This window comes from Octopus bimaculoides, chromosome 18, assembly GCF_046866305.1.
Source record: "Octopus bimaculoides isolate indiv1 chromosome 18, ASM4686630v1, whole genome shotgun sequence".
Lineage (NCBI taxonomy): Eukaryota > Metazoa > Mollusca > Cephalopoda > Octopoda > Octopodidae > Octopus > Octopus bimaculoides.
This window is the reverse complement of record NC_142945.1, coordinates 46939140-46960103: the sequence shown is the minus strand read 5'-3', so window position 1 is coordinate 46960103 and position 20964 is coordinate 46939140. Positions and strand designations below refer to the sequence as shown.

The 20964-nt window shown below is 39.1% G+C and overlaps 2 protein-coding genes across 2 annotated transcripts in view; both read right to left on the bottom strand.

Moving 5' to 3' along the window:
• Positions 1 to 5344: 5344 nt before the first annotated feature.
• Positions 5345 to 13943, bottom strand: LOC106877377 (uncharacterized). Its single transcript, XM_014926265.3, has 2 exons — positions 12928 to 13943; positions 5345 to 9441 (listed from the first exon to the last, which is right to left on the bottom strand). The coding sequence occupies exon 2, from the start codon at positions 9075 to 9077 to the stop codon at positions 6693 to 6695; it is 2385 nt and encodes a 794-aa protein (XP_014781751.1). The 5' UTR covers positions 9078 to 9441; positions 12928 to 13943; the 3' UTR covers positions 5345 to 6692.
• A 3512-nt stretch (positions 13944 to 17455) lies between these two features.
• LOC106877379 (uncharacterized) overlaps positions 17456 to 20964 on the bottom strand; it is a 4094-nt gene continuing 585 nt past the window's right edge. The window contains exon 2 of the mRNA XM_014926267.3: positions 17456 to 18771. Within this exon, the coding sequence (XP_014781753.1) occupies positions 17471 to 18730 (1260 nt within the window). The 5' untranslated portion in view covers positions 18731 to 18771 and the 3' untranslated portion in view covers positions 17456 to 17470. The remainder of the gene's footprint in view (positions 18772 to 20964) is intronic.

The following is a 20964-nucleotide window of genomic DNA, read 5'->3' as shown; positions in this document are numbered from 1 at the left end:
TGGTAAATTTGACTCTGTTGATGATGATTGTTGTGGTGATGTTGGTGGATGTAATTGTGGTGTTGTGTATTGTGGCGATGGTGTCGTCGTGTTGCTTCTAGCGATGTTGTTGGAGTTGATGGTGGAGCTACCAGGAATAACCCTCTTCCGTGTCAAACTGTCTATTTAACATGTGCTGTGGTCTATATCTATTTTCGTGACGGTCATTTTCCTTTTGCCAAATAAGCACACGCATTGTATATTCATTGTTCACTCGTTTATTATTGTTCTTATATCTTGTGTCTATTGTCTGGAAATCTTTCGTCACACATATGTGACCTCTTCATCGACCCTTTCCATCCAGACGTATTCTCCTGCTCGGCCAATTCCATTCTCTGTTGTTGGAAAAGCGATTAAATTTTAAAGATATTTAACAGGAAAAATTAGTTCTAAGAAATATGTAACAGGCGCAGGAGTGGGTGTATGGTAAGTAGCTTGCTTACCAACCACATAGTTCCGGGTTCAGTCCTACTGCATGGCACCTTGGGCAAGTGTCTTCTACTATAGACTCGGGCCGACCACAGCCTTGTGAGTGGATTTGGTAGACGGAAACTGAAAGAAGCCCGTCGTATATATATATATATACATATATATATATATATATATATATATATATATATACATATATATGTGTGTGTGTGTGTGTGTTTCCCCCCCCCCCCCAGCATCGCTTGACAACCGCTGCTGGTGTGTATACGTCCCCGTAACTTAGCGGTGGTTCGGCAAAAGAGAACCGATAGAATAAGTACTAGGCTTCTAAAGAATAAGTCATGGGGTCGATTTGCTCGACTAAAGGCGGTGCTCCAGCATGGCCGAAGTCAAATGACCGAAACAAGTAAGTGTAACAGTCTAAGGGGCATACCTCTAGATTTACTTATGTGTTATCTCCCCTGTTAATTTCAAGTCTGCAGTTTCAAAGTGTTGATTGATAGGGGAGATAATAAAACTAAGTCGAGAATTACTTCCCTTTGACTACTTCCTAAAACATTTATACGGTGTGTGTGTGGAGTAAATGATCTATCTTCTGGATTGGCCGTTAGCCTATTGTTGGTGAAATTTACCAAAGGAATTGGTGGCACGTATTCCTTGCTGATTAATGGAGGTGATAAAGAATGAGTTGTTCTAATTTAAAATATGAGTGAATTAAATCTGTCACTGGATAATCGACATCATTCTACCTCAGGTAAACTTACTCCAGGTTCCTGCCAAAAAGAGAGCTTTTACGTGGTCTCCCGATTGGCTAGAAGTAGCAGCCACATCGGTCTCAAATCAGGCACCACAGTCTCAAAACAGAGACATTGGATAATGTGTGTGTGTGTTTTTTTTTTCGTTTTTTTTTTTTTGTCATCACTGTATGTAGAGAAAAGGTGGAATGGCCACGGGCGGAATGGCCACGGGTGGAATTACTTTGATCGTAGGTCAGTCGAATCAGGACCGAGTTTGAGCTAAACAACAAGAATATCCTCCTCCTCCTCCTCCTCCTCCTCCTCCTCCTCCTCCTCCTCCTCCTCCTCCTCCTCCTCCTCCTCCTCCTCATCATCATCAACAACTGCAGCATCATTAGCAGCATCAACAAAACAACAGCAGCCACCGTGACAGCAGTAGCAACAACAACAACAATAATAATATAAAAGATTGTTCTTGCGTTAAATAGATAGCGATAGAATAAGTATTAGGCTTACAAAGAATAAGTCCTGGGGTCGATTTGCTCAACTATAAAGGCGGTGCTCCAGCATGGCCGCGGTCAAAAGACTGAAACAAGTAAAAGTATAAAAGAATACATAGATACATACATATCTATCTATCCCCACACACACACGCACACACATGTATAAATATATATATTTCCACGCATGCACACATTATATATATATGTGTGTGTGTGTGTGTGTTTGCGTGCGTGCGAGTATGTGTGTGCATGTGTGTTTATATTCTTTTTACTTGTTTCACTCATTTGACTGCGGCCATGCTGGAGCACCGCCTCTAGTCGAGCAAATCGACCCGAGGACTTATTCTTTTTAAACCTAGTACTTATTCTATCGATATCTTTTGCCGAACCGTTAAGTTACGGGGACGTAAACACACCAGTGTCGGTTGTCAAGTGATGTTGGGGGACACGCACACACGCACACATATACGGCGAGCTGGCAGAATCGTTAGCACGCCGGGTGAAATGCTTAGCGGTATTTCGTCTGCCGCTACGTTCTGAGTTCAAATTCCGCCGAGGTCGACTTTGCCTTTCATCCTTTCGGGGTCGATTAAATAAGTACTAGTTACGCACTGGGGTCGGTATTATCGACTTAATCCGTCTGTCTGTCCCCTCTGTGTGTAGCCCCTTGTGGGTAGTAAAAAAATAACATATATATACGACGGGCTTCTTTGAGTTACCGTCTACCAAATCCTCCCACAAGGCTTTGGTCGGCCCGAGGCTTTAGTAGAAGACACTTGCCCAAGGTGCCACGCAGTGGGACTGAACCCGGAACCATGTGGTTGATAAGCAAGCTTACTTACCACACAGACACTCCTGCGCCTATAACCACACAGTCAGTCCTGAGAATCTCTTTAAACAATCCATTAAAATGAATTAAATACCAACACATACACACACATACACTCTCTCTCTCTCTCTCTCTCTCTCTCTCTCTCTCTCTCTCTCGCACACACACACATGCTCTCTCACTTTCTCCCTCCCTCCCTCCTTCTCTTACACATTTAAACCGAATTCAATAGATCTAAATCTCTAATTCTATTTCCACCGTCACCAACCAATAAACTATATAAGATTCTTGCACCAGTTACCACGTTCTAATCATGTTATAGACACGTGACGTACTAATGACTGAGTTTCTTGTTTGCCTATACCCATACCCACCCCCACTGCCTTCACCCCGTACCATTCCACCCCAGTCCCACACAACACTGTTCCGTTTGTTGTTGTGACATGTATTTTTTTTTTCTCATTTCAATGTAGTTCTTATGAGCATTATTTAAATAAATACTTTATTGGAATAAAACATTATATGCTTTTTTCCCCACCCGGAACTATTAGCCTTATCTTTAAGGTATAGGCTTACATCATTGCACACACACACACACAAACAAACATACATACATACATACATACATACATATGTACTACATATACATACCTACATACATGTTCACATACATACATACATGCCTACATACATACACAGAATACCTACATACATATTCACATACATACATATATACATACATACATACATACAGGCATGCATGCATGCATACATACACGCATACATACATATATACATACATGCATACATACACGCATACATACATATATACATACATGCATACATACATATATACACATACATTGCTACATACATAATACGTGAATGTTGATATATACACACACACACACACACAAGCACACACATGCACACACACGCGCACACACATATCTTTTGCTGTAGTCATCAAACTGAGGCCATGCTGGGGCACCGTCCTGAACATTTTTTTCAGTCGAATGAATATATAAATATAAATAAATAAATATACATTTACGTGTATGTATATGCGCACGTGCATGTACGTATGTAAGCGTGTCTGTGTGTGTGCATATATATGTGTATGTATACACACAGCTGCGGGCTGACGGATTTCTTATTTCCTTGTTAGTTATTTCTTATGATACATATATGTATGTGTACACACACGCACATGCACACACAGAATCTTCTGGTATAGCTTCGGGCTGACCAAAGCCTTGTGAGTGGATTTGGTAGATGAAAACCGAAAGAAGCCCGTCGTATATATATATATATAAAACTGAGAATGTGTCTCTGTCCGTCTGTGTGTCTGTATGTGTGCATCACGAAAAACTTGAGAATTACCCAACCAATTTCATTCAAATTTTACACATCACTTACTTAGGGTCAATGCAGTGTCATGGGCCAAAATAATTTTCAACTTCTTCCCTAATGCGAGCTCGGGGCAATCTCTTATACCTTACACTAATTCAATATTGCGCGTTAAAGTGAAACAATAACATCTCTATTATAATTTAAGATTGTTTCAGTTTTAATACTGAAACTATTATCTCACTTACATAAAAACATGCATATATATATATATATATATATATATATATATATATATATTATGTATATAGATATATATATGTATGCATGTATATATGTGTATATACATCTGCACATATATATGTATATATATATATATATATGTATGTATGTATAGGTGTGTATATATATATATATATATATATGTATGTATGTATAGGTGTGTATATATATATATATATGTATGTATAGGTGTATATATATACATGCATATGTATGTATGTATAGGTGTATATATATACATGCATATGCATAGATGTAAATGTATAGATGTATATATACACATGTATATATATGTATATATGTGTATATATATGTATATATGTATGTATATATGTATGTTTATATATGTATATATGTATGTATATATGTATGTTTATATATGTATATATATGTATGTATGTATATATATATATCAATATATATATATATATATATGTATGTATGTATGTATATTTTGGATTTGGTTTGCAAGATTCGTGTTAAATTATAAGGCACAAAAAGAAAATGACTCTCCCCAGACACAACAGAATATATACGCACACACACACACACACACACACACACACACACACACACACACACACACACACACACATATATATATAGTCGAACAAACCGACCCCAGGACTTATTCTTTGCAAGCCTAGTACTTATTCTATAGGTATCTTGTACCGAACCGCTAATTTATCTTGTACCGAACCGTAACTTAGTGGTTTGGCGAAAGAAGCCGATAGAATAAGTACTAGGCTTGCAAAGAATAAGTCCTGGGGTCGGTTTGTTCGACTAAAAGCAATGCTCCAGCATAGCCGCAGTCAAATGACTAAAACAAATAAAAGAATAGAATGAAAAGAATATATATAAATCCCAATCAGTTGGATTGGTTGCTCAATCACGTCGAAGGTAATTACCACCAGGTGATTAGTTGACGTGAGAGGTGAAAAGAAAGAGAAATATTAACCATGTGAAGAGGGGAATTACATGGTTAGAAAGTTTGTTGAAGTAAATAAGAGAGAGAGAGAGAACAAGAGAGAGAGAGAACAAGAGAGAGAGAGAGAGAGAGAGAGAGAGAGAGAAAGATAAAATGTTGAGTAGAGGAAAATTTCAGTCATATACCGTAATATATTATTGTGAAAGATAGATAGATTATAATATAGCAATCATAATTTATATAGTAATTAAAAAATTGACGGATTTATTAACAAGCTGATTAATTTAATTACCAAACGATGGATTAATCAATAAATTGTTTAATTAATCGACAAACTGATGGATTAATTAAAAATGAGAAGCTGGTTGATTTTATTGACAAGATGATGGATTGATTAACAAATTGATGGATTAGATTAATTAATTAACTAGATTAATTAATAAGTACTTCATTATCTTTCTGTCCTGCTGAGTTCAAATATGACCTTAAGAGTATCATAAGTTACATAGATTTTTGATTTTGTTTTTAAATGTTTTTCTTTTCTTTTTTTAATATTTATCTCCAGTAACTGTGTGTATCCATTAATTTTTACCCAAAAGGGGTGGGTGAGTGGGTTATAAACAAGGATTAAAAGTTTAGAAATAATACATTCCTAAATCTCTCGGATTTATGCAGTAGTAATACATTTAAGTAGTTGTATGCTGTCAACTTAATGTGACAGTCCCATGAAGGGAATAATACTACTGTTGTTTAGATCTAGGAAGCTGCACTGCTTCCTGTCGGCCTTGGCACATTTCCTGTGTCCTTATGTTTACAACAGTAGGATTATTCCTTTCATGGGACTATCACATTAAGTTGACAGCATACAACTACTTCAAGGATTAAAGTGTTCGGTTCAAAATTTTGGCACAAGTCCTGCAATTTTAAGGGAGATGAGAGTAAGTCGATTACTTTGACTACTGTACTAGTACAGATTTTATCGACCCCCGAAAGATCCTGAAAGGATGAAAGACAAAGTCAACCTCGGCGAAACAAGGATTTCAGATTTTGACACAGATCCAGTCATTTCGAGAGAGCGGGGTCAGTCGATGACATCGACCATATCGCTAAACTGGTACTTATTTTATCGACCTCGAAGGGATGAAAGGCAAAGTCAACCTCGGCGGAATTTGAACTCCAGACGTAAAGACGGATGAAATGCCGCTAAGACTTTTTGTCCGGCGTGCTAACGATTTTACCAGTTCGCCGCCTTAACATGGATTAAAATATTGATTTCATATTTTGGCACAAAGCCAGCAATTTCAGAGTGGGGGTTGGGGGTAAATCGATTACATCGATCTCAGTGATCAACTGGTACTTATTTTATCAAGCCCGAAAGGATGAAAGGCTAAGTCAACTGTGACGGAACTTGAACTCAGGATGTAAAGACGGACGAAATGCCGATAAGAATTTTCTCCGGTGAGCTAACGACTCTGCCAGTTCGCCGCCTTATCATGGATTAAAATATTAAGTTTCAATATCACTGCTGACGATGTTACCTTTTGCTTCTTCTAGTAATTGGATTGCAGCCAATCACTGAAAGGTAACCGCCGCGGTTACCTTTCAGGTGTTATTGATTGGGAATCTCTATCTAGTTTCTCTGGAATCGATAACTGATTTAAAACTGAAGGCTTCGCAGCAGGGGTGGTACCCGAGCGTGTCTTGTAAAACGACTGGTTTTCAAACACTACGTCGACATTTTTGCGAAGATGCTCAAAATTCTTTGGGAAACCCGCCGTAATTTTATTGTCGTTTACCTTAATCTTTCTAATCCTCGGCAGTTTACCAATACTTTCTGGGAGTTCTGTAAGGAGATTATCAGAGACATCCAATTCTTCCAATGAAGCCATTTTGTTGATTTTAGTTGGAAGAATTTCGACGTTGTTCGTTGAAAGAGTCAAAATTTTAATCCTGTATAGGTAAGTGAACTGAATTGGAATAAAGGTAATTTGGTTGTTGGACAAATCCAAAGAAATCAACGACGCGAAAACATCAATACGATCACGTGGGAAATGTTGTAACCGATTATTTGAAAGATCCAGTTTCAGAAGTTTGTTTAGACTTCCGAAATGATTTGGCAATTCTGTGATGTGGTTTGTGGACATGTTTAATTCCTGTAAGTGAATTAGACTCGTTAATTCTGGTAGAAATCGCTTCAAGTTATTTTTGCTGGCATTCAGCCTCTCTAAATGTCCTAAATATTTAAACGAAGGTGAAAGATCGGGAAGACGATTGTCACTTATGTCCAAGGAAATCAAAACACGAAGTTTCTGGAATTTGTCTGGAAGATCTTTGATGTCATTTTTGGAAATATTTAAATGGGTCAGAAGACGAAGTTGAAAGACAGCCGGAGGGACGGCATCTAAGTTTAGGTTTACCAATTCCAAAGCTGTTAAGTGACTTGCGTGATCCTTTTGCCCAATTAAATATAAAGTCGACTTAGAATCGTCGGGGTTTGTTCGTAAAGGGTTTTCCGACAGATACAATTTACAGACGGTTTTAGGAAGAAAGACATCTGTAAGATTATTCTGTGAGACATCCAGTGACTGGAGTTGATAGAGATATTTTATAGACTGAGGTATTTCACTAATATTGTTGTTGGAAAAATGGAACAACTCGAGATTTCTTAACGTATAGAGATCTGCAGGTAAAGTAGAAATGAGATTTTGGGAAATATCTAAAGATCTCAGCATTTGATTCTCTCCAAGTGATTTCGGCAAAAAATTGATGCAGTTACCGGATATATTGAAATGTTTTAAAGATGGAAGGCGACTAATACTTTCTGGGATTTCTTTGATACCGTTAAACGAAACATTTAAGTTCCGTAGAGATTTCATATGTTCTATATCATCAGGAATAACCTCGATGTTGTTGTAGGAAACATCGAGGTCACTCAGTTCTGAAAGACTTACGGCAAACTTCATGGAAGTCAAATGGTTGTGAGAAACATTTATATCTTCGCAACAAGTCAGGAATTTAAAACCTGTCGGAATGTACTCGATTTGGTTAAACGATAGATTCAAAAGTTTCAGATTGCAAAGATTTTCTACACGATCTGGAAATGAGGTGATCTGGTTGTGTGAGAGATCCAGTTCTTGGAGAGCTGTAGCTATGTTACAGAGTTCCTCAGGCACAGAATGCAGTTGATTATGGGAAATATTTAAATATTCCAGGTAACGTAACTGACCAATTTCGGCAGGAATCACTTGGAGTAGGTTCTGCGTCAAATTCAGTCGAGTAAGTCGCATTAGTTTGTGGATACTCTCGGGTAGTTTTTCAATCATGTTATGGGACAGATTAAACACTTTTACACTCGACTTTTTGACACTGACAGCTGGAAGGCTTTTCAGACGGTTAAAAGACATATCTATGACGGCATTGAGTTCGTAGACATTCTTTTTAAAGGTTTTAATCAAATTATACGAAAAATCCACATGAGAAAGCACCGGGCATTTACCGAACTTGTTTGGAAGTTTAGACAATTTATTGTTCTTTAGATGGAGCACAGAAAGAGAAGAAGCTTTGTGTATGGAAGAAGGGAGTTTCCTTAGATTATTGTTTGTCAGATCAAGCTCTGCTAAATTCTTCATCTCCGAAATACTGTTGGGGAATTTGCTTAAGTTGTTATTCTTAACGTCAAGATAAGCCAGAATTTTTAGATTAGCGATTGTCTGAGGCAGACGTTTAAGCCTGTTGTTGCCAATACGAAGTTGGACGGTTTTCTCAGCGATTTCCTCGTTGGTGAATATCTCAACAGGAAGAGACTTCACATTAAATGTGTCATACTGAATGTGGACTTTATTGCTGTTTATAATCTGGATATGTTTCTTCAGGCTGTTGGACAAGGACACAATCTTACTGCCGGGGCCCGTGGCTGGTGGAGGTTTGTCTTTCTTATTACCCCGGGATTTGGAGTGGGCAACAGAGTTGGCAGCCGGCATCTCTGATCGGTGCTAGGTCGATCCTTCCTTGTATCTTGTCTTCGAATAAAACCAAATCTTACAGTGGAGTAACACCATCGGATTTAGAAATTCTTGCGTTTAAACGAATCTGGAAAAGTTCTTCATTGGGGAAGATGTAATTGTTACACAGAGATTAGATCAATATCATAGAATGTTGGCTTTTGTAAATAAGTTCTTTTTTTTTAATGTGGATATTTTTCTTTGATTCTTGAGTTAAGGAAAGAATTATAGGATGAGAAACGCCTCATATGACAGTCTTTCTTAGTAGTAGCAGCAGCAACAGCAGATATTCAAATGATCTCCAAAATGTTTTCCTCAAAACTGAGACACCGAACTGAGTAAGCTAGTGAAAAGAAGATACAACAGACAGTATTAGACAAGTATGCGTGGGTATACATACATACATAATACGTACGTACGTACGTACATACATAATACGTACATACATAATACGTACGTACGTACGTACGTACGTACGTACGTACATACATACATACATTTGTGTGTGTGTTAAGAAAGTAATGAGCACAAAAAGAAAACAAGAGAGAGACAAGTTTTAATAAATATTTTTGTTAGTTTAACGTTTAAAAAGTTGGGGAAGAGTCTTCATGTTTCGGACTGAAGTTCATCAGAGGAATGATCGGAAATAAAGATAAAAGATGGATGGGAAAAATTGTTGTTGTTGGCACTCCGTCGCTTACGACGTCGAGGGTTCCAGTTGATCCGATCAACGGAACAGCCTGCTCGTGAAATTAACGTGCAAGTGGCTGAGCACTCCACAGACATGTGTACCCTTAACGTAGTTCTCGAGGATATTCAGCGTGACATAGTATGACAAGGCTGACCCTTTGAATTACAGGCACAACAGAAACAGGAAGAGCGAGAGAAAATTGTGGTGAAAGAGTACAGCAGGGTTCGCCACCACCCCTGCCGGAGCCTCGTGGAGCTTCTAGGTGTTTTCGCTCAATAAACACTCACAACGCCCGGTTTGGGAATCGAAACCGCGAGTCCGCTGCCCTAACATCTGGGCCATTACACCTCCACATGGAAAAAATATATACAATGGAAATATACATATATATATATATATGCTTTTTTGTGTGTGTATGCGTGTCTCCGAACATCTGATAAGGAGATTCTAACGTCCACGAAACTAAGCAACGGGGAACTGAGTCAAACTCTTATTATATACAGGTGACTCCAAACTAATTTATTGAATACAATTTTCGTTCGTTCACTCACTTATGCGCGCGCACGCGCACACAAAATAAAATCCGCAATCAGCGAAAAACCCCAGGCTAACGACGCTACTGAAAGCAGTCATCCAGGGAGACAATATTCCACCTAACACTACAAGTGGTGCACCAAACAGTTTCTCCTTTCAAAATTACTCTCCCACTTTATTGGCTACTTCGAGTCAATGGTAGAAGATAATTGCCAATTTGTTGTCGGCAACCGACAACTTGCTAGATTTTTCCTTCTCTCCAGTGTCGCCATTTAATAAAATGAACGCCGTGCAGACGACATACTAAATTTCGAGTGGTTTATTAAAAATAAATAAATTTTGCTCCCTGTCGTAAACCTCTCCTTGATGTCTTAAGTCACTAAACGGAAGAGACAAAAGGAGAACAACATTAAAACTTCGTGATAAACTGGAGATGATTAATAAAATAGAACGAAACATTCACAGAACTGTGTTAATAACATTCTCCAGCACTGAATCGTTAATTTGAAACGACATGAAACGCTTGGGAAATAAATGAGGTTTTAACGTAAGTTTTGTGCTAAACAATAAAAACAGCAAACTAGAAATGTCTACATGAACCAAAATGTGAACGTTTAGTTGAATTGTGGCACAGCTAGTTTTTTTTTTTAGTTTTTTTACTGAAACAATAGATGTAGTTATACGTGTTTTGGAATAAGTCAGATTTTAAATAGGCGCAAGTATGGCTGTGTGGTTAGGAAGCTCGTTTTGCAAACTTGTGCTTTCGGCGAGATTCAGTCTCCATTGCACAGCAACTTGGGTAAGTGCCTTCTACTATAACTCCGAACAATCCAATGCCTTGTGAGTGAATCTGGTAGACGGAAACCGTGTTGAAGCCCGTCATATATATGTGTGTGTGTGTGTGTAGATAGATAAAACTTACTTGTCCGAAATGCTAATGATTCTGTCTGCTCATCACCTTAATAATAATTTCAAATAATTTTGCATATGACCAGCAATTCGGGAAAGGTGGCAAATCGATTACATCGACCCCAGTTCTCAACTGGTACTTATTTTAACAACCCCGAAAGGATGAAAGGCAAAGTCGACCTCGACGGAATTTGAAATCAAGACGTAGCACTGTTCTGGTAGCGCAAGACCAAGCTTTGGTAACATATTGGAGGGTCAACCTTAGGAATGAGCAAGTATTTCCCCTTGCTGCATCTGTGATTGAGTGGACGAAACCATTGCCCATATCGCGAACGAATGTCCTACACTTGCCCCAAACCACTACAAGTTGTGGCGACACGACCAGGAAGCTGTGCAAAAAGTGCGGCTAGAGAGAAGCAAGATGTGGTATGAGAACAAACCGCAGTGAGAGGCGGAGTCGGAGACCTGAAAAATGCTCTGTGATTTTCTCAATCCAAACATATCAGGTGCTAGAGCATAACAGACCGAACCTAATGGTGGTGAACAAGGTGCATCACATGTGCTATATAGTTGATTTTGCGTGACCCACGAATAGTCAAGAAAGAAGGGGACAAGTAGACACATACAGTCCTCTTAAGTACGAAAGAACCCGGCTATGAAAAATGAAGAAGGTGAATATAGTGCTAATTATTATTCGTTCCTTGGGGACAGTATCAGAAGGCATCAAGAGGAATATAAAGGAAATTGGAATAGAGTGCCCGGTAAAACTGCTACAAAAAGCCTGCCTCCTTGGCACAGCCCAGTGGTTCCCAGCCTATGGTCCACGGACCTCTGGTGATCCATCAGTATGTTAATTGACAGACTTTTCAATATCCTGGGGTCTGTAAGGCGGTGAGCTGGTAGAAACGTTAACACGCCGGGTGAAATGCTTAACGGTATTTCGTTTGTCTTTACGTTCTGAGTTCAAATTCCGCCCAGGTCGACTTTGCCTTTCATCCTTTCAGGGTCGATAAATTAAATACCAGTTGTGTACTAGTGTCGATCTAATCGACTGGCCGCCCTCCCCCCAAATTTCGGGCCTTGTGCCTAAAGTAGAAAGGAATATCCTGGGTCTGTGGTAGTGAAAAGGTTGGGAACCACTGTATTAAATTGTTGAAAAGAACAGATAGCTTGGTACCGTAGGCTGCAGGCAGCAAGCCCACTAAGCATGCAAGACTCTAGAAGTTACAACAAAACCTGAGATAAAAAGAATAAATAATAATCGCAATTATTCTATTTCCTTATAACCACATAAGCAACAGACGAGAGGGTATTGTTGTACGAGTTATTGTGAATGTGTAGAAGAGAGATTACATGGGTTATATTATGAGAAAGAAAGAAAGAAAAAAATACAAGTAAAAGCCACAGTAGTTTAGAAGGGAACGGAAATGAAACCTCTTTATAAGGGTGAACGGCCTTCTGAGTGGTTAAGGAAACCTCGGCTCCTGGATCATTCTGAGTATAGAGAGTGCCTTCTAGCAGTGTTCTCACAACTCTGTATTGGATGTAGGTCCATCTACAGGAGCCAGTCTTGTTCTTCTCATCAACCGTTCAAAACTGTTTACTGGACCGCAGCACATACTCCACCGTGTACCACAACAACAACATTTACTACTACTACTACTACTACTCGTAATGGTATATCATAAATCTTACCTTTAATTGTGTCCTGGAGTTTGTTGGTTCAATCCTGACAATTGGTTACGTTTGGAAATTGTTGTGGCGGCAGTGGTTCAGGTGTTATAGTTCTGGAGAGCAATGGCAGTGTGCGTGTGTGTGTGTGTGAGAGAGAGAGAGAGAGAGAGAGAGAGAGAGAGACAGACAGACAGACAGACAGAGACAGTGTGAGAGAAAGAGAGAGGACGACAGAGAGAGATGATCTTTTTGTAGAGAGTGGCGAGAAAGATGAAGCCTCTACAACCAGTGGTAACAGTGTCGGTAGTGGTGGGCCTGGTACTATTGTTCCGGATTGGTAATAGCTGTGTGCGTATGTGGCTGTATGCACGCGCGCTTGTATGTGTGTGTGTATTTGTGTGTGTGTGTGTGTGTGTGTATTGTTCGGGATCACTTTGGTTAACACTCTTCAAGTAGTGACACCAATATTGGTAGTGGTGGGCCTGGCATATAGTTCTGGATTGGCAACGTCAGTGATGTGTGTGTGTGTGTGTGTGTGTGTGTACGCGCGCGCGCGCGCGTTTTGTCGTCGTTTGGGGTCAGTTAGGTGAAGACTCTTCAACCACGTCGTTTTGTGTTCTGAAGATCTTTTCACGTTTCGATAAGTTGGTCACCATAGCAACAGTAAAAAGTCTCAAAAGAAACTCGAAACCAAGTCTGTGGTCTCGGGAAGTAGAGGAGTGTGGTGGGTGGTGGCGGCGGCGGTGGAGGTTGTTTCCATGTTTGATTTAGGCGTTGGTGGCGGGGTTGGTATTGTTATTGTCGGTGGTCGTGGTCGTCGTCGTAGTAGTAGAGGTAGTGGTGATGGTGGTGGTGGTACTGGCAGTGGAGGTGTTGTGTTGTTGTTGTTGTTGTTGTTGTTGGTAGTGTTGTGTTAGCGGTGATGGTGGTGGTGGCGGCAGTGGTGATGGTGGTAATGGTAGTGGTGGCGGCGGCGGTGGTAGTAATTGTAGTGGCGGCAGTGGTGATGGTGATAATGGTGGTGGTGGCAGTGGCGGCGGCGGTGGTGGTGATGGTGGAGTTTCGTAATGCTGTTGGTAGTGGTTGGTGTTGGTGGTGGGGGGTGGGGGTGGGGGGGGGGTGCTGTTAGTAATAGTCACAATAATGTTGGTGGCATTGATGATATTAGGGGGGTAGTGGTATTAGTGGAGGTATTGGCGGTGGTGGTGGTGGCGTCGAAGTTGTCAATACAATTGTAATAAAAGACAAACTAGCATTACAAAAGATTTCCTTGTAGGACCCTACCCCCTCCTCCCCAACTCACCGCCTCCACCACCACCATCATCATCACTATCACCGCCACCATCACTGCCGCCGCCTCCACCACCACTACCACTGCCACACCCCCGGGTAGCCAAACCCATCCCACTCACCAACCCAGTGTGATAAATTCCACCGGATCAACAGTCCTAGAAATGTTTCTCAGTTTTATTTCACTGTTTGTCTGTTTTTTGACTTGTAGTGACTTGTTGGGACTTTATAACTTTATATCCATACACAACACCCTCACAAACATATATGTATATATATATGTTCAAATATGAATGTGAAGTAGCCCAAGGATTATAAACAATATCTAACACGCATACACAAGGTATGTGTTTTACCAGTTCGTGGGCAGGCTGCAATTATAGGTATAAGAAATATATTCTCATGAATTATCCAGGTGTTAGAACACCTGGAAATGATAGACAAGCGAAATAACTCGCAAGCGATAAATATATATATAGGAGTGGCTGTGTGGTAAGTAGCTAGGCGTAGGAGTGGCTGTATGGTAAGTAGCTTCCGGGTTCAGTTCCACTGCATGGTACCTTGGGCAAGTGTCTTCTACTATAGCCTCGGGCCGACCAAAGGCTTGTGAGTGGATTTCGTTGACGGAAACTGAAAGAAGCCTGTCGTATATATATATATATATATATATATATATATATATATATATATATATATGTGTGTGTGTGTGTATGTGTGTGTATATGTTTGTGTGTCTGTTTGTTCCCCCAACATCGCTTGACAACCGACGGTGGTGTATTTACGTCCCGTAACATAGCGGTTTGGCAAAAGAGACCGATAGAATAAGTACTAGGCTTCCAAATAATAAGTCCAGGGGTCGATTTGCTCGACTAAAGGCGGTGCTCCAGCATGGCCACAGTCAAATGACTGAAACAAGTAAAAGAGTAAAAAGAGTATATATATATATATATATATATATACAGAGAAAGAAGTTAGGATGTTGCACTCATGACATCTTGATCGTGGGTTCAATTCCCGAACTGGTTGTATAGTCATGCTATATATATATGCTGATGTATATAATATATATATATATATACATATATATGGATATATATATATATATACATACATATATACATGGATATATACATATATACGTATAGTACTTGTACCACAACCTCGCATTAATGTTTTTTCTTGTTTGTGTTTCTTTGTTTGGATTCAGTATATATATATATATATATATATATATATATATATATATATATATATATATATATATATATATACATACACATATATATGTATATATAGTTACATATATACACATATACATTTATATATGCATATATATGTGTATACACACACACACAAAAGAAGATTAAAGCAATGGGCAATAAAAGACAGAAAAACCGGTGAACATGTAAAATGCTTAATAAATATTTGGAAATAGATAATGAATGTAACGGATTATAAGGTCTACCATTAACGTCACAGATATCAACCACCACGACCACCACCACCTTCACAAACATGACCATCATGGTCACCACCACCACCACCACACCTACCACAACCAACTTCAATACTCACGTCAGCAAACCAAACTTATGCTAAAGCTATCAAAGTAGTTACAATGTACTGCATTTATACACACACACACACACATGTACGTATATACACACACACACACACACATGTACGTATATACACACACACACACACATGTACGTATATACACACACACACACACACACACATGTACGTATATACACACACACACACATATATATATATATATATATATATATATATATATATATATATATATATATATATATACATATATATATATATATATATATATAACAACTTGTTGTTGCAAAAGTGTTCTGTATGTAAAGTGCAGCATTGGTGAAGAAAGAGTGTTGCAACCAGCAGTTACAAGGAACCTTATGTTCCCCCTCTCGTCTTTAATAGGTCTTCTTGACGTTTTATGTTTATTGCCTTAAATAACGTGATAAACACCTAGACGACTTTCTGTGAAGCTATTCCGTAAGCACGTGATATACACACACACACACACACATACATGTGTGTGTGGCTATCTGGTTAAGAAGTTTGCATTCTAACCACATGGTTCCCGTTTCAGTCCCACTGCATGGCACCTTAATTGTTTATGTTATGATTTTATTTACTCCATGTACCCAGACTTTGTGGACACCCTGTATATATGTATGTGTGTGTGCAAGCGTATGTTACTGTTTAATTGCCTTGACGATGTATGATAGTTGTAAGCATGTCCTTATCATGCAATCAGAATCCTCCATTTTCAGTCTTCTAAGATAAGTCTAGTCATGGGGATATATTACCTTAGTTGGAAACATGTGAGGGTCGGCAGCAAGAAGGGAATTTGGTCATAGAAAATCTCTCTCAACAAATTCAGTCTGACACGTGCAAGCATGGAAAAGTGAACCCTAAAACGACGATGGCGATGAAGACGATAATTTGGTCCAGGTTCAGAATCTAACAGTCTTGGTATGAGCAGCTGTCGGTGTTAGTGAATAGAAGGATCCCTCTAAGTCCTGGGGTGGGTGCTTAGTTGTATGAGCAAGTCAGGTGTGGGGGGCAAGTACTGCTGCAGTGCATTGCTGCATTCACCATTTGTCAGTATATTCTTGGGTCCTTCTGAGTGTCCTGTCGAGCAAAGTTCCAGTCAGTCCCCATCTCCATGAGATGCCTCCTCTTCTGCCGTGACCATGTGGCATGTGGTCGATCAACATGAGCTGTCAACCCAGTTGGATCCTCAATGAAGAGAACACGGTAAACAGAGTTTAACTCAGAAAAGTGATCAACATGGTCAATTGATCTGAACCGGTGCAGCCTGATCCATACAAGTAAGAGGACACATCCCAGTTTCTGAATGGAGTCATTGGTTGGATATGAAATTTGACAAATGGTAACCCATAATACTGCAAAGTGTTCTGATACCAAAGGAGTTGAAGTAGTTCCTAAGGGTCTGGACAGTGTCCAAGTCTATAGTTAGCTATAGTATGGTTGTGATTTTATATGATTCCTAAAGGTTTTGAGCTTTTAGATTTTCTTAATGATTTTGGGGTATCTGGTGACAGGATGGGGTCAAGGAACATATTTTTACAGTTTGTATTCCTGATACAAGACAGAATACAAAGAGAGATGAAGAAAAAATAAGAAAAGAAAGAACAGCAAGTTAAAATACAACAATATTAGTAGAAATAAATAACAAGACATGAAGACATAAGAGAAACTGTTGTTATGATTTATCATCTGAAAATTCTTCATCAGAAGAAGAAGTCTCATGATATTTCATTTCAAATTTTTTCTTAGGTAAAATTAAGTCAGCAATCTTCTCACTTTCATGCAAATCAAAATTTTCTAGAATTTTCCACCGATGCTTCAATCTGTTTTCACTGAAAAATAGAAGGTGATAATTTCGGAATATTGTTTGGGTAGTGAAACCAAATTCATCCAAGAGAACATCTAGGACTCTCTTCAAACGTCTTGGAGAAGTTATCCTCATTATGGGAGCTTTGATGAATAACAGTTCAAGCTCCATTCTACTGCAGTTCAGGCGCTCTTGTAAATAGTGATACTTGTCTTCATGATTGCCAAGTGCCTCTTGATTTTCTGAATATTTCCTGTGACTTATGTAAAATAACTTCCGGAGTTTATATAGCATTTCAATTTTTTTCTCTTTGTCATAGTATGGTTGTCTCAATACTTTCAGGCGCTGTTTACAATCGAGAGGTTTTAAGCGAAATATAGTAATATTATCAACAATGTCTTTCTTTGTTATTCCATTTTTGACATACAGATTAACTACAGCCTTCAGGGCTGACAATTTCCTCAGTCTCAAGAAGCTATAACCAGATGCAATAGCTTCCTGCAGCTGATTTTCACTGCACTCCAGCAATTCGGACAAATAGCTCAACCTTGTTGGATGCTGGCCCATTAATATGGCTTCCCTCAGAAGTATGCCACGTATTTTCTCATACTTGCCTTGACCCATAAACACACACTCCATTGAGTAATGGTACTTACGGAACAACTGCATGTCATCTAGTCGACGCTGTAAAGCTCCCAAATTCCTGGAAAATATGCCGGAATATTTGATAACGCTGTCTGCTGAAAATCCTGCCTGTCGGAGCTTAGAAATTGTGGTCTGGACCTTCTGAAAGCTTATCACTGTGACTAATCTGGAATCTGCACGGACCAATTTCTCAGCTTGTTCTATGCTACAAGACATCAGGGTGGCAATTTTATCAATCTTCTCTTGGTTGTTTTCAATAACAATATCAATGGCATCTGTATATTCCTTACGAATTCTTTTGTTTCGAGGAAAGAAATAACCAACAGTGTTTGGTGTTTTCGCGACGTATTTTTGACGACAGTTTCTCAAGACAATAATGTTTGTTGTGGTAGGTGTCTTCCATGTATGCAAGGTGAAGTAAATATGTTTAAAACTTTGAAGGAAGTGACACGGTGAACTTTTAAAGAGTAATGACAGAAACATGTTGTTGCATGCTGAGGGTCGGGAATGACGGACCGCAAACTCTGTTGGAAGAAGAGGAAAAAAAAAGAGAATGAGAGAGAGAGGGAGAGAATGGTTATGAAATACTTTGTCAAGAGTAAAAACAAAAACAGAAAGAAAAAAAATAAACAAAGTCTATAAATTCACAGAATCACAAAAGAAATTTCATTTTATTATAAAAACCCTTTGATCACAGGTCTGCTGGATCAGCACTGACCACGGGTTAAACAACCAACATATAAAAAAGCGATAACTGTTTCGTTTTTGTCTTACTAAAATTGTAGAAATTCTTGAAGATTAATTAAAAGCTCTGAGCACTTATTAGAAAATAATCAGATGGAGTTAATTAATTTATTTGGCTTTTCAACAAAATAGAAGTCAAACTGTGAGTTTTTGATTCAGTTATTATTGTAAAACTTATAAAAGCAAAGAATCGGTAGAGCACCTGACAAATATATTTTGCAGTTTTTGATCGTAATGGTTTATTTTTCTGAGTTTAATTCCTGCAAGTGTTAATGTAATCAACTAGTCCCCCCCCCCCTGCCAGATTTCAGGTCTTGTGCTTATAGTAGACAGGATTATTATTGTTATTATTATAGCATGCTGGACGAAATGCTAAGTGGTATCTCACCAGTCGCTACATTCTGAGTTCAAATTCTGTTGAGGTTAACTTTGCCTTTCATCGTTTCAGCATTGAGAAATTAAGTACCAGTAAAACACCGAAACAGTGAAGGAGCATGGCTCAGTGCTTCGTGTCGGGCTCACAATCATAGGGTAGTGAGTTTGATTCCCAGGCCGGGCTGTGTGTTGTGTTCTTGAGCAAGGCACTTCATTTCATGTTGCTCCAGTTCATTCATCCGTAGAAATGAGTTGCAACATCTCTGGTGCCAAGCTTTATGGGCCCCTTTGCCTTTCCCTTGGATAACATCGATGGCGTGGATAGGGGAGGCCGGTATGCATGGGTGACTGTTGGTCCTCTGTAAAACAACTTTGTCCAGACTTCCTAGGTGCAAATCCCATGGTCAGTCATGACCGAAGGGGATCTTAACCCTTATTTTAAAGACAAAAGCGACACATTACATAATGTATTTCTATATATACTATGACTAATAAGAGTTTAAGTCAACAAGGGAGTCTCTATGTAGTCGTTCACCCAGCTAGAAATAACATTTAAATCTCTCTAGTCACCCCCTATCTTATAAAAAAAATGGAAGGACACTTTCATCTATGCTACTCTAACACTGATACCAGTATGAGTCAATAAGAAACAAAGTAGCCTCTATGTAGCCGTTCTCTCTACTAGAAATGGCAGTCGACTTTCCATCAATCATGCTCTACTGTTTTAGAAAAAGAAGGACATCTTGGGTAGTGTGTTTATTGGATCCTTTTAGATAGGAAACAGACGGGATGGTCACGAGTGGAGTGATTTTGATTATATCTGTACGTCGGACTAAACAACAACCAGGCAACAGGCTGTGAGTTTAATCTTTCCCTTTCTCGTGATCCCTTCATTCGTTTTCAAAAGCAGATCCTGATGTAGGAACCAATATATTTTAAGGAATAGTTTCACATATGACACCGGTGCGATTCGAGAACTCTGTGTACAGGTAACAAACTTACCAGCAACACCGCTTGAATAAAAACAATACCATTGATTCTTTTATTAAGAATTAAAAATGCAAACCCGTCACTCCAGTTACCTTTTCCTTCTCTCGTGGCATTTGTTGTATAAAAACTCGTCTTTAAATTGAGTTATGTTCATTTTTAATTCTTCCTTAAGACGAGCCACGTTATTCAAACTACGAGAAATTCCAGACTTATCTCCGTCAAAGCATATATTAATGTCTTAAATATGAAATGACACATTAAATAATGTAGCTTTAGTTATACTGTGTCCGAATAAAAAAACAAGAGGGTCACGGTTGGAGCACTTTTAGTCATAGAACTTTTGGACTAGGGCTGTTGTTGGCACTCCGTCGCTTACGACGTCGAGGGTTCCAACTGATCCGATCAACGGAACAGCCTGCTCGTGAAATTAACGTGTAAGTGGCTGAGCACTCCACAGACACGTGTACCCTTAACGTAGTTCTCGGGGATATTCAGCGTGACACAGTGTGACAAGGCTGACCCTTTGAAATACAGGCACAACAGAAACAGGAAGTAAGAGTGAGAGAAAGTTGTGGTGAAAGAGTATACAGCAGGGTTCGCCACCATCC

Excerpts from the sequence above, each read along its gene's own strand:
- LOC106877377 (XM_014926265.3), bottom strand. The coding sequence starts at position 9,077 with ATGCCGGCTGCCAACTCTGTTGCCCACTCCAAATCCCGGGGTAATAAG.